This window comes from Notolepis coatsorum (genome assembly GCF_963971535.1).
Source record: "Notolepis coatsorum genome assembly, chromosome: 1".
Lineage (NCBI taxonomy): Eukaryota > Metazoa > Chordata > Actinopteri > Aulopiformes > Paralepididae > Notolepis > Notolepis coatsorum.
This window is the reverse complement of record NC_140165.1, coordinates 14,183,812-14,209,020: the sequence shown is the minus strand read 5'-3', so window position 1 is coordinate 14,209,020 and position 25,209 is coordinate 14,183,812. Positions and strand designations below refer to the sequence as shown.

The 25,209-nt window shown below is 45.7% G+C and overlaps 1 protein-coding gene across 1 annotated transcript in view; it reads left to right on the top strand.

Moving 5' to 3' along the window:
* Nucleotides 1-3,439: 3,439 nt before the first annotated feature.
* LOC311223387 (B-cell receptor CD22-like) overlaps nucleotides 3,440-25,209 on the top strand; it is a gene marked incomplete at both ends in the record, with an annotated part of 32,145 nt that continues 10,375 nt past the window's right edge. Inside the window, 6 exons of the mRNA XM_084308175.1 lie at nucleotides 3,440-3,449; nucleotides 4,557-4,805; nucleotides 4,912-5,205; nucleotides 5,294-5,551; nucleotides 5,644-5,913; nucleotides 7,634-7,897. Of these exons, the coding sequence (XP_084164301.1) occupies nucleotides 3,440-3,449; nucleotides 4,557-4,805; nucleotides 4,912-5,205; nucleotides 5,294-5,551; nucleotides 5,644-5,913; nucleotides 7,634-7,897 (1,345 nt within the window). The remainder of the gene's footprint in view (nucleotides 3,450-4,556; nucleotides 4,806-4,911; nucleotides 5,206-5,293; nucleotides 5,552-5,643; nucleotides 5,914-7,633; nucleotides 7,898-25,209) is intronic.

Sequence of the window (25,209 nt, the reverse complement as noted above, 5' to 3'; positions counted from 1 at the left end):
AGCTCACTGATAGACTATCAAACCCAATTGCTTTTAGCTTGTCAATCAGAATGGTGTGATTGACAGTGTCGAAGGCCTTTTGTAGGTCCAGCATGACCATGCCGCAGTATTTGCCCGCGTCCACCTCTTGTTTGATGTGGTCGTTTAAATAGAGAAGGCATGTGTCAGTGGAGTGGGATGTTCTGAAGCCAGATTGGAATTCATAGATTCGATTTTTTTCCACAAGGTATTTTTCGACCTGTTCGTATACAATTTTTTCCATGACTTTTGAGATGGAGGTAAGGATAGAAACAGGGCGGTAGTTGCCTGGGTCTAATTTACTGCCTTTTTTGTGCCGAGGGGTCACTCTCGCAATTTTGAAGTCCTTGGGGACGTGTCCCTGTTTTATGGAGAGGTTTATTATGTGTGTGATGACTGGGGTGATGGCGGCTGCTGAGTCTCTGAGGAATTTGGAGGGGTTATAAGTAACCTACCTGATTTGTATTAAGAAGACGAATGAAGAAAAGAAGCATTTATCAAAAGTTAAAGATGTGTATAAAATTATATTGAAAAGGGAGATGAACATTTCCAGGGGTAGATACTAAGTCTGATGATGAAATACAACAGCATTGACTGAGGATTTAGATTTCAAACTACGACATTCATTCATTCATTCGATCTTTATTTAATCTTGAGAAAGATCATTGAGAGCAGGCTCTCGTTTACAATGACGTTGATAAATACAACACATGATAAATACAAAAACAGTATAGAAACAGAAAAGTCAATCAATTAAACTTTTCAGACTGCAGACTGTGGTGAAATGGTTGGCTATTAACCCTTTCACTACCACACACTACAGTTGACAGGTTAACCGTCTGTAGTGTGGTAGTGAAAGGGTTAACCTGTAGGGTGGTAGTGAAAGAGTTAACCTTCTGTAGTGTGGTTGTGAAAGGGTTACCCCTTTGTCGCATGGCAGTGAAAGGGTTAACCTTCTGTAGTGTGGTCATGAAAGGGTTAACCCTCTGTAGTGTGGTAGTGAAAGGGTTAACCTTCTGTAGCGTGGTCGTGAAACATGACAATAAACAATCTTGAATCTTGAATCTTGAAGCTAAAAGCAGATTTTCCTAATTCAGTGCAAATTCTGGGGACTTTTAAGTATAAGCCAATCACCAAAGTGAGTATGATAAGGTCCTGAGTTCCAGTGCAGTAATGAAGTGATGTAGGGTGGAAGATCATAAATAATGGCTTCAAACAGAAACAGATGCCAGTGCAAGTCACGTCTCTCTGACACAACAGAGTGTACACAAATGTAGTGATCCATCAAATTAATACAATTTTAATTGACGTTAATTGAAATGTCGGCCAGACTTTCGTGCCAGTAGCCATCAGGCTCCACCTCCATGGGCACAGACTGCTGCCAGCAGCTGGAGAGCTAACGGCTGGTGAACTTGAGAACTGTTAGGACGATCTGACTCTTAAACACACATTTTCCGTGGGATTTTTATAAACTTTGGACCTGTATGACTATAAGACATCAGGCTATGGAACCGTTATGTTTCCCAGCTCCTACCTCTCAGCTGGAACCCAAAAACAGGCATCTGGCAACAAGTAAACACAAAAGTAAGGACCAAATATTTTATTTCAGTGTGTTCAAACCTCTGTTTCTACAGTGGTTTTCAAACTGTGGTACGCGTATTAAAAAACGTATTAAAAAAAATTATTATAATTATTTTTTTTGCAGTCAGGCCACTGAACTTAGAAGCAGGCCAGGCCAGTGTTTCTAGTTGTGGCGGCGCGATAGTTAGATAACCTAAGTGGGGAACAACCAGGAGATCACTGTGACAGAGAGTAATGCAGTCTAAACAGTCATAAATCTTTAGTTTTATTCAACTTCAGCCCTGATCATAACCATTTTTATTTTTAGATTTTTTTATAATGTCAGATACAAAATGAAATACTCCCACTTTTCTGAAAAGAGTTGTTGTTAAATCTGACATTACAAAAAATCCATCAAAATCTGTGTTGTTGCTAATCATTGACTAGCCTGTAATAATCCCCCCCAGAAAAATGTACTTTGCATTTGATATATTGAAAATATTTAACTTTTTGTGTGTTTTTTTAACAATAATTTGTGATGCCATCACACAAACTGGCATTTAAACAGTAAAATTTCAAAAAATCCTGCACCAGAATGCAGGAAATTAAGTCTTTGTAACAAAATAATTCCTGGTGGGCGACCCCCACTTTGAAAGTGGTCTGACTGGGGCTATATTTCACACTATATTTCCCAGCCTGAATTATTTGGATAATGGATATTCATATGTAATTAAACAATATATTGAAGCAAAACTGGGGAAGTGAGTGGGGGAAAACTATTCTAGTTTGGTGTTTGTAGCAGAAGTAAAACTGAATATTGATTTATTGGATTGTGTTTTGAGTCATGCTATGCTATATGCTATATCATGCTGAAAAAGGGAAATGTATGGAGCATATCTGAAGCAGTCGTCTGAGAAGATGTCTAGGTAGTATTTGGTAGGAGAGAGGTTTGAGAAGTATTTTGTATAAGTATAAGAAAACAACAACAACATGTACCATTGTCTCCTCTGTGGCACTGCAGCTGTGGAATTTCTCTTCCTATATCAATGTAATTTTAAGCATCATCATTACAATAAACTGTAAGTAATCATCAAATCAGACTTGTTACTAGCATGAATGAGACGAGAATGGTCCCTATCAAATAAGACGTTCTGAGAGTATGATGTGCAAAGATTTGCTAAAGAAGTATCACAGATAGGTGAAGAAACCCACTCCCATTGCCAAAATAATGTCTAACATGCTTATGAATACTTACTATGGAGTTACACACTACAAATGTATTACATGGCCCATAATGGCCCCCAAACAGCATCGCCAACTTCAACAGACACATGCCCCTTTGATGTGAGCTTCAGGTATTGACAATGCCGATGCTACTGTACATACACTACCACATGGCCCATAATGGTCACCACAACTCAATGTGTAGATAGATAGGTAGTGAGTAACCTCGTTCCCAGTTTTATCTCTGTGAGATAAAGCCTGGTAAAGAACTACTGCCGAAAGTGTCTATGGGGTAGAATCTCCGGTGTATGTACTTCCCCTGGAAGCTGCCTCCAAACGGACCAAACTTTTCCCGAATCCTGTCGGCAAACAAGCTAGAACGTCCCGGTCATGTAGTAAATTATTCAGGCAAGGGCATTGCAGTGGCTTAAACGAGGAAATATTGTGACCTTCACACGTTTCTATAATTGTTTTGTCGAAACCGGAAAGCCTGTAGCCTGTACTTCTTGTACTTCCGTTTAGACATTTTAGGAGGCATATCTTTACCAGCCTAGGTAGTGAGAGTCAGCATATCACCAGGGTTATCATGACAGACTTGGACAAACATCCGGCTAACTGATGAGACTACTGTGTTAACATGAAGCCTGGTACATGTACTGTATGTTGTAATGTTAGTCATTTGCAAGAAATTTAGTCTCATCCCTCTTTGTGTTTTCCTGCAGTAAAATATCATTAAAGAAATGCAGCTCATTCAATGTAGTTAATGTTCAGAGTTAGACATGAATGGCATTTGAATTAATCCACCACCACAAGATGTTGACTGTTCTGTAGGATATTCATACACACACAAGAGGCGTGGATATGAAGAAAGACAGAGAAACAAATGTCACTTCCTGTGCAGATTGAGCAACTCCCCCAGACATCTGACAACAGCATATCTGTCATACAGCAACAGTCAGTCTTGGATAACGACTTGACCTGTCATTCTTAGTTTTGACCAACCCTATGTTTTCTGTAAATATCTTAATGTGTGCAGTGTGTGGTCTGGGGAAACATTCTCTGGATGTGACTTTGACAGTTACAGAGGAATCATCTCATCTGTGTTTTTCTTTTTTTTTATCCACTGAATTCCATTATGCTGAACTTCATTCCTGGGTTTAAGGTAGGGCTTTAAGAAAAGTAAATGTTTACTTGTGGCAATAATTTATGATACAATGCTTGTTTTCTAAATGATTAATTCATTTAAAAGGTATTAGGCTACCCACGAGGAGGCTTATTGTATTTTCTTGATGATTTATATCCACAGGATTCAAAGTGTACTTGGCAATGAAAACCAAAAGTTAATTAGAAGAAGGTTTTTGTGTGATTGACCAAACTGTACTATGATTGGATGTTTTATCTCTGTCCAGTGGGTCTCCATAGGGTCACCTTTTGGACAAAGAAGCATGAGTGCAGCTGTTGTAATCCTCATATGCTGTTTACTTCAAGGTGGGTCATTATTATATATTTTTTATCACATAATGAATCTCTCCTTGAATATACCACTTATAACACTAGAAGAAATTATGAAAAAGAGCTCTCTACCCCTAACTCAATTTATGTTCTAACTTTTTAAAGAAAGTGCTTGTCTTTCCTAGGTATCGTATGTCAAGATTTTTCAGTCTCCCTGCCTCGGACCATAGAGGCACTGAGCGGATCCTGTGTGATCGTTCCTTGCAGTTTCCGTGTGCCGTTATCATGGGAATCCCTTCTAGATGATTCGTGTAAAGCTATATGGAGGAGAGGGAGGAGTAGACAGACAGTGTTTGATTCCAGCCTCACTGGACCTGACGCCAACTTAAACACCCTTCAAGGAAACCTAACGGGGAGCCTTCGTCAGAAAGATTGCACCACCATCTTCAACAACCTTCCATCAAACCACAACAAATACTACTACTTCAGGCTTGAATGTGACACAGAACTGAAATACAATTACAGAGACCCTGTCCAAATGACCACAAGAGGTTTTTGTTTGTCATTACTTGGTCTGATTATGTTTGCCTTAGCTAATACCACCAGTTGAGGTTTCTTTCACTTGAGCTTGAGTTATTTTCTCTCCTCACACTGTAGATTCCCTGCCTATACCTACCGTAACAGCCTCCAGAGTGGAAGTGGAGGAGGGCACCTCGGTGATGTTAAGCTGCTCGGCTGCGGCGCCCTGTCCCACTCAGCCCCCAGCCCTGACATGGACCCCTGGATTGGGTGATAGTGAGGAGAAATTGGAAGCTAATGTCGTGACCTCTGTCCTGAACTTCACTGCGTCTCCCCTCCACCACAGACAGAAGATCTCCTGCACTGCTCTCTACAACCGACAAGCTGGATACAGCTCATTTAGAAGCAGTTTGACGACCATCATTGTCCATTGTAAGTACATTTCTGGCATGTTTTTTTTATCGTCAGGGGAAGTTTTTAATTTAGAAGCTGACTGCAGTTTCACTATTCTCTCTTCCAGATCCTCCCAATAACACGTCAGTCAGTCCCATTGGGATAGTTGTAGAGGGCAGCTTCGTGACCCTGACCTGCAGCAGCATTGCCAGCCCAGTTGTGAAAAGTTACACCTGGTACAGAGTCAACGGAGATCAGGTGACATCAGTCGGCATCCAACAGAGGTTTACAACCACGGTCTCTGTTGACAACAAACAGTTTTACTGTGCGGCCAGAAACAGATACGGGACCCAAAACTCATCTGTCATTGAAATCGATTACCAATGTAAGTTATAAATGAAAGGGGGTCAAAGTCAAATGCAGAGCAACGTCTCACAACATGAATTGAACCCATGGCCTGTGTCTCCATTTTCCAAGTTCCCCCCAGGAACACTGTGGTGTCAGTGGATCCCTCTGGACCATTAATAGAGGGTGGTTCTGTGACTCTGACCTGCAACAGCACCGCCAACCCAGTAGTGCAGAACTACACCTGGTACAGAACCAATGGAGATGGTGGCGACATGCTAGAATCTGGACCCACCTTCACTATAGACAGTGTAGATCTAAGCCACAATGGAGAGTACTACTGTGTAGTGACAAATGACCACGGAGAGGAGAAAGCAGCAGCAGTTCAACTGGACATTCACTGTAAGTTTTGCATTTGCACAATAATGACATTGACAAGCCGTAATCCCATCAACAAATACTGTACATTTCCAGTGCATTCACACACTGAATATGGCTCTATGTTCTGAGGTGATGCTTACACAGGTCCAGCTGTGACTAACCACACATGGTTTGGAGCCAACGGCTCAGTCATGGGGCCACACTGGAGAGTCTTCTCACTGATGACAGAGTGCCATTGTCCTGTTGCATGTCAACCTCAAACCTTTTCTGTGTCAATGGCACGTCATGACTGGGGTCTGTTGTAGGTCTACATGTGTGCCGGCGTGTTTATTTATGTGTAGATGTTTGTTCCCTTTTACAAGTTGGTGTCTGCTCATCAAGATGTGATTTCCAATCCAAATCTGTCCAGAATTAAGAGTTTGATTTATTTGACTGAATAGGAATGTCCCCGCCCAAGATGTATTGACTGTTAAGCAGTGCTTGTACAGTGTCATCTGGTTGTAGTACTTTTTTTTTTTTTATTATCATATAGAGACCAGTAAAAAGTAAATGGTTGGAAAAGTTGATTCAGTGTTTTCCCGCTATAATAACTGTAATACTAAGGGCTGCCAGATTTGAGTCTATGACTTTACTAATCAGTTATCAGTTATTAGGGTATTTTAGTCTATGAATTCACTAATCAGTTATTATGGTCTTTTAGTCTGTGAGTTTACTAATCAGTTATTAGGGTATTTTAGTCTGTGAGTTTACTAATCAGTTATTAGGGTCTTTTAGACTGTGAGTTTACTAATCAGTTATTAGGGTCTTTTAGGGGTCTATAGGGTATTAAGAATTTCTCAAGTGGTAGACGCCCTCATACAAAGACATTGGGTCTCATTCTCCAACGGACTTAAAGGAAAATTCCAACATTTTGGGAAATTAGCTTATTTGCCATCTACCCTGGAGTTAGACAAGAAGATACATGCCTTTTTTCTTCTCTGTGCATGCAGTAGGAATAGGAAGACGCGCACCGTTAGCCTAGCTTAGTGTCAGTCACTGGAAGTAGGTTTCTCCATTAGCCTAGTTCCCAATGTCTTCCTACTCCTACTGCATGCACAGAGAAGAAAAAGGTATGTATCTTCTTGTCTAACTCCAGGGTAGATGGCAAATAAGCAAATTTCCCAAAATGTTGGAGTTTTCCTTTAAGGTTATAGCCAACATGCAATATATACCATTGATTGGTACAATGGGACAGACATTTGTCGTTTTATATAGCTACTGTATAACCTGCATTCTTTCAAATGTATAATTAATCAATAAAACAGATATTTAACAAATAATAAATACAAATGCCACAGAAAGCATTAAATAATTATTATTTTCAATCATTTGACAATAATTGCATAATTGTGTTTGAATATCTGAGTAATTAAGTAATTATACATTTGTCCAAAATGGCTGGTTCAGATATGGTTAATCCAGCTGTGATCAGATGAATCCATAGTATACATTTTTCTGACATCAAATGCGTAATTTTTTACAATACAAATATTGTCATATTTATTTAAATTATGATTAATTAATTCCAAGGAGGCCTGTAGAGTTGACATGAAGGAATCACTATGATTCCTCCCAAATAAAGTCTAATCCAAGCTTAGGGACGGTTGGGGAATCCCAAAATCTAAGATGTCTTAAATGGCCCTAAGAGCAAATTTTTTGTCTTAAGTCCGTTGGAGAATGAGACCCCATTGATGTGTTTCAGATCCTCCTAAGAACACTTCGGTGTCTGTGAGTCCCACTGGTTCAGTGACAGAGGGCAGTTCAGTGACTCTGACCTGCAGCAGCATTGCCAACCCAGTGGAGAACTACACCTGGTACAGGGCTGATGAAGGAGGGAAGGAAGCCGTAGGGTCTGAGAAGGACTTTACCTTCAACGTGACCAAGCTTTCAACTGATGAGTATTACTGTGAAGCTCGGAATGACCATGGAAGTGAACTCTCAGAACCTATCAGCGTTGATGCAACATGTAAGTGACTTCCTTCACCGTCTGTTTAGTTTAGTTTAGTTTAGTTTAGTTTAGTTTAGTTTAGTTTAGTTTAGACTTACTAGGCAATGCTATCTCATATGGGGAATGGAGAATGCCCTATCAACTGAAATAAAAACACAAACTGACCTGAAAACTTTTAATGAAAAGGTGAAACACTGGCTGAAACAAAACCAAACCGGCAATCATTGATCACTGATCATGCTCTTCTGCACTCATACATACTGTTGTGAAGGGCCAGATTAAAGCTGAGAATCTACATTTATTGTTTTATATACCTTGTATATTATTTATATATACACGTTATATCCCTTTAAGCCTGCGTTTGAATCCTAGTAATATTCGCTTTCCTTATTGGATAACGCTATCGGCGCCAGACCGCGAGCCACTAAAGTCAGGTTCAAAGGCAAGTCCGGGCATGTTGCAACATGCCTGGAGACGGCGCATTGATTCGAGACGAGAACTGAGGTTCGGCACTAGAAGCCACTTAAGTATATATACGGCGGCAGGTGCGAACAGTAGCTGTTCATCGTTCGCTGTTCATCGTTCATCACGCAGTGTGATTCTAATGTAGTGAGAAGCAGTTTGTCTAACAGAGCGTTGAGAACCACGTGCGAAGTGAATAGTAAAAGTGTCAGATTTAATGCAGTAACGTCAAGTTCGACTTAGCTTAATGTGAAGGAAAGAGTCGTTAATTATTGTGTATCGTGCCAACAGCAGTTCGTTCGTGTGCAGCATTACCCAGCAGTTCGTTCGTTTAGCTAGTGGACCTTAGCCAGGGTGCGTGGACTAAATACATTGGTGCCAGTACCCGAGGAGGCCTAGTCGGAGAACCTACTGGACATGTGCACATTGGAACCGACGGCGGCGATTGCAGAACCAGTATTGGTTGGATTATATTGATTGTGGAACGTACCCTTGGAGAAGAGCATCGTTAATCTCCACTGTCGTTTGGATTTAACCACCTTGAGGATCTACATTCGGGCTGGCCTCATGGACCGAGGCTAGCTGGCTATCATCATTGCTATCGTGCAATTGGATTACAGTTATTGCTTTGATGCTGAGCTTTGGATTACAAGGACTGGATTCTGTACGTGAACCCCCTTCTTCTTCAATTGATCAGACTGAGTATCCGAACATTCCTCTCTCCTCCAGAGCTTACAACTCTGGGAGGAACCCATTGTTTCCAGCGGTACCAGCGTTGCCCCCTATAATTGCCATCCTACGCCAGGCGGCGTTAGCCTAGTACCCCATCGTAGGAATTATTCTATTCCCACTGACTTCTGCTACTGACTGACTTATGCATATTCTTCGCCATACAAGCGCGACCCTAATTCTCATATCTGTACATTTACTGCATAATAATAAATGCCCTCAATGATATTTCTTTGTCCTGTGCCGTGTTATTATGAGTGTCTGCCATATTTAGATGTACTGTCTGGCCAGTAATACTAAGTACATAACTAGCAGTGGTTTAATCTATCACAATCTTTAATACAGTCAGGGTTTTGTAACCCCTCAGTTACACATACACATGGACATGTACACATAGATAGAGGAACAGACACAGATAGACATGTACACATGGCTAGAGCGATAGACACCTATCAACCTACAAACATTATGCACATACCTGTACATGTATATTACCATGAATCAGGGAACTCATACACATTCACACATACACAACACATGTAAAATTACTGTAATGATCATGTACTGTAAAAAAATTCACTATTTATTATGTGCTAATTTTAATTACGTTTTGGTAATGACCACTTTTAACTCATTCAGCGCCAGCCATTATCCTCATCCTTGTAGTCAATGGGCCATGCTTTAAAAGATAGGCATTTTCACCGTGCGTCACAATGTTTGCAGAGCTATATTCTATATTATAGCAATGGAGACAATACTATGGCTCATTTGGCAGTCACTATCTCTCGTCCAACATGTAAAAAAGAGTTTTTTCATGTATACGTTTGTGTGTTATCCCGTGGTGAATATTGTATAGTTTCAGAGTGATCCGGGCCAATTCCTGGAAGCTGAGTTATGGAACGCTATGTGCATTTTGCAAAAGTCGTTCGCGTTGCTCGCCTGGACAAGATATTATTTCAAAATCAAAGATATATAATAGGTATTATATTTCATCATGAAGGCATCAAAGGGGGGGGGGGTCATTTTGTGATGCTCTGATCGTCAGCAACGGCATACGTTTTGAATACTACATACGTTGATCGTTGCGATCGAGGTGGAATCATTGTAGGATAAAAGTAGGATTGATGTCATATAGTCCTTACCTTTGCTAGGAGGTATTGCAAAAAGAATATTCCAATTGTCTGATCGTGATTTCCAGTATTGATGTCCATCGGGTCCCTGACATGAAATGGGACACACTATGCATGAAGTGTGCTGGACGCGTTCCAAGGGGCTCAAATGAAGCCTTTCACTTGCCCGGGCACCATTTCTCCACCCGGACCATATATAATGTAACACACAGTGTGAAATAGGGTTTCAAAGGGTAGGCGATACTGCTACCTAGCAGGATTCGGCCGGCATTGCAATCTCGGCGTCTCAGAATGAGTCCCAATGATACACCGAGGTCTGTGAGACTGTATAGAATAAAAAAATATAATAAAAGAAAAAACTATGAAAACTATCGAAAACCCGACTATACTCTGGTTTTGGCGCTCAGCGCATGGCGAGATAACCCGACTATAGTCGTGAACTCGTGATTGGCTGTGAATGAGTTATGTAGTAGTCTTGTTATTGTAACTTGTTAAAAAATGTATTTGCATTGTCCGAGACAAATAAACGAATAAATACATAAATAAACCTTATAACTGGAACATATTTTGATCTAACCTCTCATATAATGAAGACCATGGAGAGGTTAGTCCTGGAGCAACTCCGCCCGGTGATCAAACCCCACCTAGACTCACTCCAGTTCGCCTACCAGCCCCGACTGGGGGTAGAGGATGCTGTCATCTACTTGCTGAACCGAGCCTACACTCACCTAGACAAGCCGGGGAGCACTGTGAGAGTCATGTTCTTTGACTTCTCCAGTGCTTTTGATACCATAAGTGTAACTGAGGGGTACAATTCCCTGACTGTATTGATAAGTATGGTATTACTAAACCACTACCTCTTGTACTTTAACTTCTGGCCATCCAGTACATGATATAGATATGATGAACACTTTCCCACCTGATGAAACGAAGTCCACACAAATGTACAAATCGAATATTTTATATAGCAAAGGGTATATACAACGTTCACTTGATGACATTTATGATTTGAAATGCACTTGTATGGCAAATGAGTATTCGTAGGTAAATCAACATTGAATGTCCAATCTCTGGTTACGCAGGGAGCAAATATACAACCTGGTTCTTTAGGGAACTATAGCGATGGTACTTAAATGATTATAGCTGGATACACTAAGGGGGGGGGGGGGTCCCGCTGGTTGTAAGACAGTAGGAGGGGGGGTTAGAAGAGCCACTGGCGGTATCCCATCTGGCCGACGATTTCTTGGGAGAATTCAGAGTCCTGAACACGATGCCCACAGAACCTCGGTCCGCAGATGAATACAGCTGGACCCTCTGGTGGACGGTAGCTGCCGGTCCACAGATGAAGAGACGTGAGGCGACCTCACTCGGGGTAGAGCGCCGTCTCACCTGGACTCCTCTCCGGGGGGTAGTTCCAACACTCAGCAGTGTTGGCCGTTATCCATGGAATAATCAAAGCACCCAAAGCATGTAGATAATCCAAGCCGTGGAAGGCTCGCCGTCGTCCGGGTAAAGTAATCCAATGTACAGGTCCACTCGTCCTGGCCCGGAGCTCCTCGGATGCAAGCACCACAAGTGGTCTGCCCAGCCTGGTTAAGACTCCAGATAACGTCAGGAACGATGGGGGTGCTGCTCACTTTATAACTCTAACCGAACGATGCACCATACATAATAGACTATTATTAGCTTAATAGAAATACGTCCAACTCGACGGTATAGTGCCAAACTATGACAATTCAACTATTAATCCACACGATATCTCAATGCCTATTCTGAGGCCAAGTAGGCCTTACTGCACCACACGTGCGTCGTGGGTGAGGCTTCGCGTCTGTTACTCGGTTGGAGGGTAAAGAACTAATGGACTAAAAGAAAGTTCTACTTTACTTGCGCCATATATATATGCGCTGTGAACAAATAGTACCATTCGTATTTCGCCAGACGTATTCCTACGCGGAACCGGGCTTGCCACGACATGTTGGGCGGCACGATTGAACTTGAACCTAGGGGTATGGCTGCTGGCGCCAGGTTCTCGTCCAATGGTAGAATGAAACTATTATGGGCTGTTTAGTAGACTAAAGGGATATTCAGTGCATATTGTACAAGGAATATACAGGGGATATCAAACGATATACAAATACTATTAAATATATATCCATAAATAAATATATATATTCGGTTTAATCTGATCCTTCACAACAGCCGCCCCCTAATTAGTCCCACCTAATTAGCTAAGCAGAGACAGATTAACCGCACTGTCTACCACTCAAGGTCCGCTGTAAGGGTCAGTCAACTCACAAAGTCATGGGGTCATGGTCATCATCGATAGTGTCTGGGAGTCGGGGCAGTTCTATTAGCCTCGCCACGGGTCGTGTGTAAGTTCGCCCTTGGACGAGTACTTCAGCTGCTCGGACCTTGCCATCGGCACCGGTGATCACTTTGCTTACGCGGCCAGCCGGCCACATAGCTCTGGGTAGTGACTGGTCGATAATCATGACGACTGTTCCTTCTGTCAAATTGTCTCTCTCTTTTACCCACTTCTGGCGGGTCTGTAGAGACGGTAGGTAGTGGAGTAGGAAGCTGCTCCAGAACTTGTCAGCTAGCACTTGACTGTACCTCCACATTCTTCGGCCGTTCGCTTCTTCAGGCCTGTACATTGTCTGGGGTAGCGCGGGGTCCAGCCGCCCCATCAAGAGTGTGTTGGGGGTGACTGGGTCGACATCTGCTACATCACTTGAGACGTAACCGAGGGGCTTTGAGTTCAATACTCCCTCGATCTCCGTGAGGACTGTCATTAGGACTTCTTCCGCCACAGTCTGGGCCCCAAGCACGGCGTACAGGGCTGTCTTTATAGAATGTACTTCTCGTTCCCAGGTTCCACCGAAGTGGGGTGCGTTCGGGGGATTAAACTGGAAGTCAATCTGGGATGGAGCGAGGTGGGTCTTAAGTTCTGGGCCCATAGCTTGGAAGCTCTCTCTCAGCTCTCTTTCAGACAACAATGTAGACGGTTTTCCTTTCCGTGATGTGAATCTTCGGAAGGCCATAAGGAATGAGTCTGTGCTCATGGTCGGAAGGAGCTCGATATGTATCGCTCTGGTGGTCATGCATTTGAATACAATACCCCACCGCTTCTCGGTTCCTCTTCCTCTCTTTATATACAACGGGCCAAAACAGTCCATGCCTGTGGAGTGGAATGGCTTGTCGCAGAGTCGGAGGCGACAGGGGGGTAGGTCAGCCATCCGTGGTATGCTGGGCTGCGCGCGCCACTTTCGGCAGTCTAGACAGGTTCGCTGGAAGCGTCGCACCGCTTCTCTTCCTTGAAGTATCCAATAGCGACGTCTGATCTCCGTGAAGACTCTCTCTGCTCCTGCGTGGTGTACATCCTCGTCGTATTTCTTTATGATCAGCTCTGTGACCTTGTGTCGGCTGTTCAAGACTATCGGGTACTTAATGTCATCCGGTAGATCGGGGGCTCTCCGCAGGCGACCACCCACTCTGATGAGATTATGGGCGTCACTCTCGGGTGCCAGGTGGAGCAGTCTGCTGTCTGATGGGACGGGCTTTCCTCCCTGTAGACAGTCTAGCTCATCGGGGAACGAGTCTCTCTGGGCTCGTTGTAGTAGAAGAAGTTCTGCTTCTTCGTAGTCAGCTGCTGAAATGTCAGTGGTGGACTGACTCTCTGGGTGGTGCCACAGGAATGTCTTTAGTTGCGCACTCTGTAGGGTAATGCAGTCATCTATGTTGGGGTCTGTGGAGGCGACTGTGCTCAGTCCACAGAACATAGGTTTCTTGTTCTCAGCCTCCTCGTTACTTGCTTCCCGTGGGGTGGGCGTAGGCCACTCTTCTTCTGGGAGCTTGAGGAATTCTGGTCCGTCACTGTAGATGTTGCGACGGGTGAGGTCATCCAGAGACATTCCCCGGGTGATGACGTCAGCTGGGTTGTGTTTGGTGTCCACATACCGCCAGCTCGCTGCTTCTGTTAACTCTTGAATCTCGGTGACTCTGACTCCCACGAAGACTTTGTATCTACATGAATCAGACTTGATCCATGTGAGTACTGTCGTGGAATCTGACCACAAGATTGTTCTGTGCACCGGAATGGTGAGTTCACGTTGGATTAACGTGGCTAGATGCGCTCCTGCTAGGGCTGCGCAGAGCTCTAGACGCGGGATAGATTGTTGCTTTCGTGGGGCTATTCTTGAGCGAGCCAGGATGAAAGCAGTGTGTATCTTTCCTCCCTTCTCTTGGGCACGCAAGTAGGCCACCGATCCATAGGCTACTTCGGAGGCGTCGCTGAAGACGTGTAGATCAATCTTGCATGTCTCTGGCCTCACTGTGGATGGGAAGTAGCTGCGGCGTATATTGACGCCTGGGAGTGAGCGGAGTTCCGTCTCCCACTCTCTCCATGTTGAGGCAAGGTGTGCGGGTATTGGGTCGTCCCAGCCCTGGTCCTTGTCCCATAGTGCTCGTACAATCATCTTTGCCCTGGTGGTGTAAGGTAGAATACATCCCAACGGGTCATATTGTCTGGCGAGTGTTCTGTACACACTCCGTCTGGTGGTCGGTGTCGCCGTCGACCTTCCCTGCTCTGGGGTCAGGGGTTTGTGTCTATAGTGGAGCGAGTCTGTTTTGAAGCGCCAGACTAGTCCTAGTGTCATTTCTTGGGCTTCTCCTGGGATGGTCGCCATCCAGGTCTCGCTGCTGGCAGCCTTGTCCGCGGGGGAGAGGCTGCGCAATACGTGCGGGTCACTGCTGGCCCACTGCCTGAGATCAAAGCCGCCTTTGATCAGGGAGGCGCGTAGCTTGATTAGGAGAGCCTCGGCTTCTTCTTGAGTCGAAACGCTTTGTAAACAGTTGTCCACGTAGACATCTGCTGCTGGGTCCTCTGCGACGTGTTTCTGTAGTGCAAATGTAGCACAGCACGGGCTGCATGTGGTTCCGAAGGGGAGTACTTCCCACTGGTAGATGGCTGGGTTCTCATCTCCGATCCTCTCTCTCCATAGGAACCGCAGCAGGGGCTTGTCCTCCTCCACTAGTCTCACCTGCAGGAACATCCCTTTGATATCCCCGCTGATAGCCACCTTGTCCTGGCGGAAGCGCAGTAGCACGCCCAGTAGGGAGGGGCCGAGTGTGGGGCCGGGCAAGAGCTCTTTATTCAGATTTTGGGATCCGATCTGGTAGCTGCAGTTAAACACAATGCGATCCTTGCCGTTGTGATGGACCTTGTGGTGCGGCACGTACCATGATTCGGTCGTCTGATCGGCCTCTTTAATGTCAATCTTTGTCACGTGTCCCGCTGTGATTAGCTTCTCAATCTCAGCGCGGTACACACTCTCTTGAGCGGGGTCTTTGGCTAGGCGCCGCTCTGTGTTCAATAGATAGCGCTCCGTGGCGTCTTTCTTTGCGTGAAAGGTGGGCATTCCCTCTCGCCTCAGGAGTGGAGTTGCGTATCTCATCACTCCGCCGACTGTGACTCTCTTTGTCCCTTGCTCGAGTAGGTTGATGGCGTAAATGTCTTCTTTAGAACGAATATCTTTCTTTTCGTTCTTAAAGGGCATTGTCTCTAGTGTCCATAGCCTCTCGACATGCTGCAGGAGAGTGGTGTCTTCTTCTGTCGTTCTGGAGTGGAGGCAGCTAGTGGCTGCTGTTCGGTTGAGAGATTTAGCGAGGGGGCCTTGTAGTGTCCACCCTAGGCGGGTCTCGACTGCTGCAGGACAGCCTCGGGGTCCTGTATGGACCCGGTCAATCGGGACTATGAGTTCTGCATGGTCGGAGCCTATCAGCAGGGTCGGGGTAGCGCCGTCTATGAGCGGGATAGGTAGTTGACGCAGGTGCACATATTTATCCATCAACTTGGCGATGGGGTAGGTGTACTGCGATAGTCCTATTTCTTGGCTGGTGAAAGCATTTGTAATCCTATACCGTCGCTCTGGCTGCCCGTTTGCTGCGATGGTGAAGGAGACATTCTCGCCCTTTATCGTCTTTAAATCTCTTCTTATTGTCCGAATCGTCATTTGGTTCTCGCTCCCCCGCAGTCCCAGCTGGGCCGCAGCGGACGCGAGCAGAAGGGTCTTCTCTGACCCGTCATCAAGGACGGCGTAAGTGTCCATGACTTTATCTTGGTAGCTCAATGTCACACGGACTACCTTTAAGAGCACTTGGGCGCCGCTGCTGCTGGCGGGGTCAATGTACATGACACTTGCCTTGGTGCCGCTCGATGGTGCAGGTGAAGGCCGTCTTCTGTTACTGTCGTGTAGTATATCTAGATGGGCTCCGTCGCACCGACTGCACCTTTTCTTTAGGCGGCATTCGGCTGCCATGTGACTGCGCGCACATCGGTGACAGCGCCTGTTGGACTTTATCCATTGACTCACTTCTTCTGCATTCATCTTTGTGAACAGGTCACATTGTGACAGCCAGTGTTCTTTCTCACAGTAGGGGCACACCATCTTCCACTTCTCTTTTCTCGAGGGGGTACTGTGGCTCTTACTGCTCGGCACTGACTCTGATTGGTGCATGACAGTCACCGATCTTCTTCCATCATTTATTCTCCTGGGTCCCTCTCTGGAGCTTGGCGTGCTCCGCCCGAACGTATCCAGTCGTAAGCTGCTGACTTCTCTCGCCAGGAAGTCGGCTAGATCAAGGAGGGATGGTTCGGGGCCGTTAGGATCCCGGTAGTCTCTCTGCCGCCTAAAACGCTCTTGTCTTGCGGGTGGCAGCTTCTCCAAAATCCTCTTGACGTTAGAGTTGGCGTATAGCTCATGCATGCCCTTTTCCCGTTGCGCTCCCAGCATCCCTACCAGGGACTGCACTTTGATTGACAGGTCGTCTAATGAGCGATTGTCTGTTGCTGGGGGTAGGCGATCAATATGCCTTATCTCTTGGATTACGTAATCCCATATACGTCCATATCTCTGGTCCAGCGCTGCTAGGGCCGCGGTGTATGGGGTCGTAGAGGTGGCATAGGCTAGCGCTATATTGTGCGCTCGCGGTACTTTCAGGTGCTTCAGTAATATTGCATACTTGTGACGTTCATCAGCGACATCCACCATCATTGTCTCTAGGCACATCCGGAGCTCCGTGTACTGTGCTCGATTCTCATAGGTGAAGTCTGGAAACGACGGCGTGGCAATGTATGACGCCGTGGATGGCTGATACATCGGCGAGCGTTGGGGGAGAGACCTCCTAGGCGAGTCCCCTCTTGCGCCTCTCTGTGGGCTGGTACCGACAGGGTACCATGGCCCGCTGGTCCAGGTGCTATTCCTCGGGGCTGGTCGTGCGTCGTGCTCACCCGTGAATAGAGTCGGGGGTCTGTAGCGCAGCGCCGCGGGGGTATAGCCTGGGCTGTACTGGACCTCCTGGTCCGGTGGAGTACTGTGCTGTCGTCGGGCTTGGTTCTCCTCCTCTCCCTCTTCTTCTTCTATCAGGTCCTCCAGATCCTGTAGTCGTTTATTTAGCTTCTCCGCAGTGTATGCCGCTCCTTCCTTGTAGCTGGGTCTCGCTTGGACCGGTCTGGGAAGGGGGTCTGCGGGGGGTATAGGCTTGGTCTGTTGGTCAAGTTCAGGGTCGCTTGCTTGGTTAGGAGACGCTGCCCTTGACTGTTGTCTCGACGAGTTCCTTGAACCCCTGGCGGAGGGAGAGGGTGTTGCCTTGAGGATCAGCTGCTCCATTAGCTGCGCTTGTAACTTGTCGCGCTCGACTTCGCGCTTGGTGAGATCTGCTTCTCTTTGGGCACCGGCAGCGGCGCGCTGGGCGTCGGCCCGGTCTCTTGCCATATTCTCTTCCATCTGAAGGAGTCTCATCTCCAGGCGTATGCGCTCTTCTTCGCTCCGTTGCTGTGCTTGGAGTCGATCGCGTTCGCCCTGAAGTCGATCGCGTTCACCCTGAAGTCGATCGCGTTCGGTAGAGGCTGTCAGGCTGACGAGGAACGCCTGTTGTAGCATCCTCTCCGCTTCGCTGGGGGAAGACGGTTGTAGAGGTGAGCCGCTCCTGGGTGAGCCACTCGTGGGGGAGTCCTGGAGCTCTATTTCCTCGGCGCTCTCCTCCTCTTCTTCCGTGCAGAGTTCTCTCTCTGTAGGGTTGTCTTCCTCCCGGGGCTGGTCGGGGACTACTTCTTCGGTATTGGCGGGGGGTAAAGGCATGTCAGCTCCCTCCTGGTCCCCACCGTGAGCTTGGTCAGTTACATTAGAACCTACTAGGGCCTCTGTGGTCGGGGAAACCTGGTCGTTAAGGTCAGACATAATTTTACTTTCTACTTTTACCGCGTTTACCGTTTGTCGAAGGCTAGGTAGTTGACTGACAGCGTAATCCTCTAAGTACTGAGGTGGCTGTCGTCTGCGCTGCGGGCGTTCTACGTTAGGAGGACCGTTTCGTGGAGTGTTCATCATAGGCCATTTTAATATTAATAACACTATATTAATATTACACTAGTTACCATCCGGCTCGAAGGACCAATTGTAACTGAGGGGTACAATTCCCTGACTGTATTGATAAGATAAGATAAGATATTCCTTTATTGATCCCCTTGGGGAAATTCAGGCATCATAGCAGCATGGGGGGGAGGGGGGGAGGGGTACAGGTAGTAAAACAACACAGTATACAGGTAGTAAAAGACAACACAGGCAGTGTAAACAATTTGATCAATATGGTCAATATAATTTACTATCTGACTAGCTGAGGAATATTCACATTATTCACAGTGTCACATGAGGTGCAGTATGCAAGAGGTAGTGTTATAATAATTTACTATCTACTGAGTATACATTAATCAAAGTACCAGGGTAGTCTACTTTGTCCCCCTTGGGTTCCTATAAGTCCCAGGTCAATGTCTGGTAGCAGTCGCTGTCGCTGCCCCCTGTTGTGGGGCCTGGAGGCTGCTAGTCGCTGCCCACTGTTGTGGAGCCTGATGGCCGCTGGTATGAAGGACTGTCCGAGGCGGTTAGTTGAGTGTCGGGGGGGGATGAGTCTGTGGCTGAACGAGCTTCTCATCTTGACTAGCTCGTCGTAGAGGGGGTGGTAGGGGTTCTCCATGATGGCATCCAGCTTCCTTATCATCCCCCTCTCTACCATCACCTCAAGTCTAGGTAGCTCGACTCCCACCACGGAGCTAGCCTTCCTCACCAGCTTGTTGAGCTTGTTGGTGTCCCTTGAGTTGATGTAGCCTCCCCAGCATGCCACAGCATAGAAGAGGATGCTGGCCACAACAGACTGGTAAAAAGACTGCAGCAGTTTGTTGCACACATTGAAGGACCTGAGTCTCCTCAGGAAGAACAGCCTGCTCTGTCCCTTCCTGTAGAGGGCCTCTGTGTTGTCCGACCAGTCCAGTTTATTGTTCAGGTGTACCCCAAGGAATAAGTATGGTATTACTAAACCACTACCTCTTGTACTTTAACTTCTGGCCATCCAGTACATGATATAGATATGATGAACACTTTCCCACCTGATGAAACGAAGTCCACACAAATGTACAAATCGAATATTTTATATAGCAAAGGGTATATACAACGTTCACTTGATGACATTTATGATTTGAAATGCACTTGTATGGCAAATGAGTATTCGTAGGTAAATCAACATTGAATGTCCAATCTCTGGTTACGCAGGGAGCAAATATACAACCTGGTTCTTTAGGGAACTATAGCGATGGTACTTAAATGATTATAGCTGGATACACTAAGGGGGGGGGGGGGGGGTCCCGCTGGTTGTAAGACAGTAGGAGGGGGGGTTAGAAGAGCCGCTGGCGGTATCCCATCTGGCCGACGATTTCTTGGGAGAATTCAGAGTCCTGAACACGATGCCCACAGAACCTCGGTCCGCAGATGAATACAGCTGGACCCTCTGGTGGACGGTAGCTGCCGGTCCACAGATGAAGAGACGTGAGGCGACCTCACTCGGGGTAGAGCGCCGTCTCACCTGGACTCCTCTCCGGGGGGTAGTTCCAACACTCAGCAGTGTTGGCCGTTATCCATGGAATAATCAAAGCACCCAAAGCATGTAGATAATCCAAGCCGTGGAAGGCTCGCCGTCGTCCGGGTAAAGTAATCCAATGTACAGGTCCACTCGTCCTGGCCCGGAGCTCCTCGGATGCAAGCACCACAAGTGGTCTGCCCAGCCTGGTTAAGACTCCAGATAACGTCAGGAACGATGGGGGTGCTGCTCACTTTATAACTCTAACCGAACGATGCACCATACATAATAGACTATTATTAGCTTAATAGAAATACGTCCAACTCGACGGTATAGTGCCAAACTATGACAATTCAACTATTAATCCACACGATATCTCAATGCCTATTCTGAGGCCAAGTAGGCCTTACTGCACCACACGTGCGTCGTGGGTGAGGCTTCGCGTCTGTTACTCGGTTGGAGGGTAAAGAACTAATGGACTAAAAGAAAGTTCTACTTTACTTGCGCCATATATATATGCGCTGTGAACAAATAGTACCATTCGTATTTCGCCAGACGTATTCCTACGCGGAACCGGGCTTGCCACGACATGTTGGGCGGCACGATTGAACTTGAACCTAGGGGTATGGCTGCTGGCGCCAGGTTCTCGTCCAATGGTAGAATGAAACTATTATGGGCTGTTTAGTAGACTAAAGGGATATTCAGTGCATATTGTACAAGGAATATACAGGGGATATCAAACGATATACAAATACTATTAAATATATATCCATAAATAAATATATATATTCGGTTTAATCTGATCCTTCACAACAATAAGGCCTGGGCTGCTGGGTGAGAAGTTGGAGGCGATGCAGGTAGAGCCCCCCCTGGTGTCCTGGGTTGTTGACTATCTGACGGGCAGACCACAGTATGTGCGCCTACGGAGCTGTGTGTCAGACAGACTGGTCAGCAACACCGGGGCCCTGCAGGGGACAGTCCTCTCTCCCTTCCTCTTCACCGTCTACAGTACACCAATGACTTCCACTATCGGTCAGAGTCCTGCCACCTTCAGAAGTTTTCTGATGACTCAATAGTGGGATGTATAAAGGACGGTGATGAGAGGGAATACCGGGAACTGGTAGTGGACTTCGTCACATGGTGTGATAAAAACCTGTAGTAACTTCCTAGCTTAATCTTCGTACTCTGCGTTGTGTTTAAACCTTAAAAAGCTCTTTGAAGTACTACTGAGCTACAAATGCAGATAACCATGTATATGATGGTTTTCTGCCCGTACACCTTCAGAGAACACGGCGCGGCGGTTGAAGAAATCGAGTTCCGAGCAGTTTGAAGAATCCGTGTTTAATAAAAAGGATTTCAATCAATACAAATCAAAGATTTGAAAGAACAATTGCAATAAAACCTGATGGAAGACCTCACTATGCCGAGGTTCACCAGACTTTAGGCTAAATATTCAATATCTATGGGCATGTCTCGTCTCGGCTTCTTCAGATGGTAGGTTTTTGCGGCCGTCTCTCTGCTGCGTGGTTTCCTCAGTCTGTTGTGGAGAAAAAGGGTGTGTGTTCTTTGTTGCTTCCTGGGTCTCTGTTCGGGTGTGTTGTTGTGATCCTCCTGGTACGGAGTTTTTGCTAATATCAAATTTAGGCTCCGCCTCTAATGTTACGGCAAGCGGGCGTTTTCCAACCTCTCCTCGAGTGTTCCTATTGGAGGACACTTACTCTCAACTCTCATTGGCTAACTCCTTATCGTGACGTTTTACATCGAATTGCGTCACGATGTGGTTTCAAATGGTCTTTTCTTTTGATCTTACTGCTCTTTTGTTTCAGCAGAGACAAACTGGCATCTCCCATGGCAGTTTCTTTGTTGGACCAGATGGCCTAGGGCCCTGGGTTGTAAAATCACCCATGTTATTGACTTTCCCAGGAAGGATCAAACGAGACACTATCTCTTACTCAATAAGCGTCTGCCTGTTTCAACCCCCCTCCACAGAGTTTAGAGGAAGCCTGAATCAGCAGCTGCGTTACTAAATCAGAGGTGTCTCGTTTCTTGTACTTTAGGAGCGGGGGAAGAAAAGTGTATGTATTTTACCTCTGTGTTTTCGCCATTCTGTGCTTCATGGTATATAGTACAATAAACACCAGTTTGGCTGGAATTCTACTACAGTTTCCCCGGTTTGGGGATTGATAATCCCCAAGATACATGTTAGTAATTCCTCAAACAAACTGTTTACAATTACCTTAACCTTACTGTTTAACCTAATTACCTCAGAGCCAAACCTTTCCAGAATCCTTCTGACTCATTTTCCATATTTGTTAGTATCATTTGCTTTCAACACCCACATTACTCCCTCCCCCACTGACCGACTATGGACCCATCTTTTATTTACACAGTTCTCTATTCACGCACACCGTTTAACAATTTCCACTCATTTTGCAGGTTATATACAATGTTATCAGTTATATCAATTTCACTTCCGTCTAGGTCCGTCCCTTTATACAAAAAGATGATCGTACCAATTACCAGGTTTTAGACTATACTTTATGTGTTTTTTATCCAAATGTGTCTGTTTTGTGCAATTCACTCTGAAAGAAAAGACCTTACATTGCATTTACTATCTAAACATTTCTAAAAAAGGAGAGAGCTTAGCTAATGAAAAATCAAAAATCAAAAATTAATATGTACACGCCCTCTCCAAGGCCTATCAGTTACACTATCCCTTCCTTTGCCTATGTATATCGTTTAGGCTTCTTGATGACTCGTTGTGGTCGAGTATCTTGTTCCGGGCTTGTGCTAAGCACTGGTTCCTCTGGCTCTTCTGGTACCTTCTCCATGTCCACAGAGGAGAAGTTATTATGTTCCAATTCATAATCCTCTCCTCTGTCTGGTTCCTGTAAAAAACCTTCATCTTCTACTGGTGGCCAATCGTGGCCCCCTCGGTCTGGCTCGCCATAATCATCCGGGTCTTCCCCATCGTTTGGGGTTAGCGCCGCCTTCACTTCGCCTTCGTGTAATGGTTGCGACGCCCCGGTTTTACCGTCAAGGTCTTGTGGTTCAGGTTCCCATTCTTGGTCCGTATTGGTTGCTTTTACACAATGAGTAACGTGAAACCACATAGGCGATCCTTCAACTTGTAAAGCCCTCTCGGTGGCTCGAACGACTTTGTATGGCCCTTCCCGTCTCGCGCCAAACCACTTGCGTCTAAATACTTTGACATAAACGTAGTCGCCTGGTATGATTTGAGGTGTAGTCTGCCTATTCACCTCCTCCCCGGTTTCATGCTCCTGTCTACTGGAGACATGAACCAGAATACTTTTGTGTATCTCTGACATGTATTTTACGTACTCACGCATGTCGTCGTCCAGGATGTCCAAACTCGGACCTTTGCCTGTCGCGCGCAAACCTGGTACTACCATGCAGCGACCTAGCATAATTTCGTGCGGTGTCAAACGCAGACCGCGAAGTTCGCACGAACGACAAGCAAACCGTACTAGAGGGAGAGCGTTCAACCAAATCAGTCCTGTGTGTTGACAGATCATTACCAGCTTATTTTTAATTCGTTTTTAACCGTTTTCTTCTTGTTGTACCTTGTGCTAACCACAGCCTCCTCTTTGTTGTGTGCAGGTCTCGGTACTGCTCCAATTTTCCACAGAAGAAAACGACTTTCCCTCTGTCCTTATTTGCATTTTGGATTATTATTTACAAAACACATAATAGATTGGAAACATTTATTTTCGCAGATACATTCTCTACTGTTCCGCATTTTGACAATACATAATTCTCCAAATCATTTATCTATGCACCAATGCTATTTTACAGCTTCTTACGTTAGCATCCAATCAAATCACCTTTGTCTCATTTCTTATTTGTGCTGTACTGTTTTACTAGATCAAATATCTCAAGCTCAACACAACTATCCACACCCTTAAAAGTGGAATATTCATTATTTCACTATCAATACCTTGTTTCCCGACAGCCCCTCGGTCCGGACAGCCAGCTCTAGACGAGGCCAATCACCAACAGAACCTATGTGCATGGTCAACAAACCACAGTCTCTTTAAACACTCATCACACACACTCCGCCAGCTTTCAACAAGCCGGTGCAGAGCCTCCCATAAGTCAATCATCAAATTCACATGTCTGCACCCTACATGAACACTATCTGGCCAATTTGCGACCAGAAACCTACAGAGCTTTCTATAGACAGAGAAATATGTTTCCCCAACACTTAACATAACCCAACATGTGACACAACCCCCCAGATTCTACATCTGGACTCTTAATGAGCGGAAAACAAACCATGAACCAGATCCCGTCCATTCTCAGTTTCCAGCTCATTATATCAGACTTCCTACCAGTCTCGCTGTGTCACCACCACCTGCTATCCCTGACCAGCGAGAGATCCCTCCCAGCCAGCCAGTTCCTAAAAAATATAGTCAAACAAAAACAAAGAAAATTGTAAATAAACAAAAAAATTGTGAGTGCCTAAATGCTACACACTCATCCAACAGAATTAACTATCATCTAGAGGCATAAATACCCCTGCAACAAAATTAAATAGTCTTTGTTTCCAACTCTGTCTAACATTAAATGTTCCATTGTTCCTGTCTAAAACCATTAATTTTGTTAGTTTGATTAGCTCATGCAATATTCAGTTACGTCATCCCTCTATAGCCCCAACTTACCCTGGTTAGTCTTCCAAACCATTTTAGTAACTCGCACACCTAATCAAACCTTATCTATGTATCCTCATCTCTATCCTTATTCTAATCAGTCTCATTCTCTTCCGACTGAGCTAGCCGGGCCATTGTTCGCACACCCCCGTGAGATATGACCAGTCTCCCCACACGTCCAACACACCACCTTCCGCACCGGGAATCCAATCGGATTCCGGCCTCTGTCTCCTTTTGGTCGTGGTTGCCACCCTTTGCGTCGCGGCCCAGTTCCCTGTCCGGGCAACGGAGCACAGGGCACTCTTTGATCACGGCGGCCTAGGTCAGACGCCTGAAGCATGATCTCAACAGCTGTCGCTTCTAGTAGCGCAGCCTTTCTTGCCAGTTCTCGTCCCAATCTCTGAATCTCGTGTGCGGCTTGACCAATCTCCAGCTG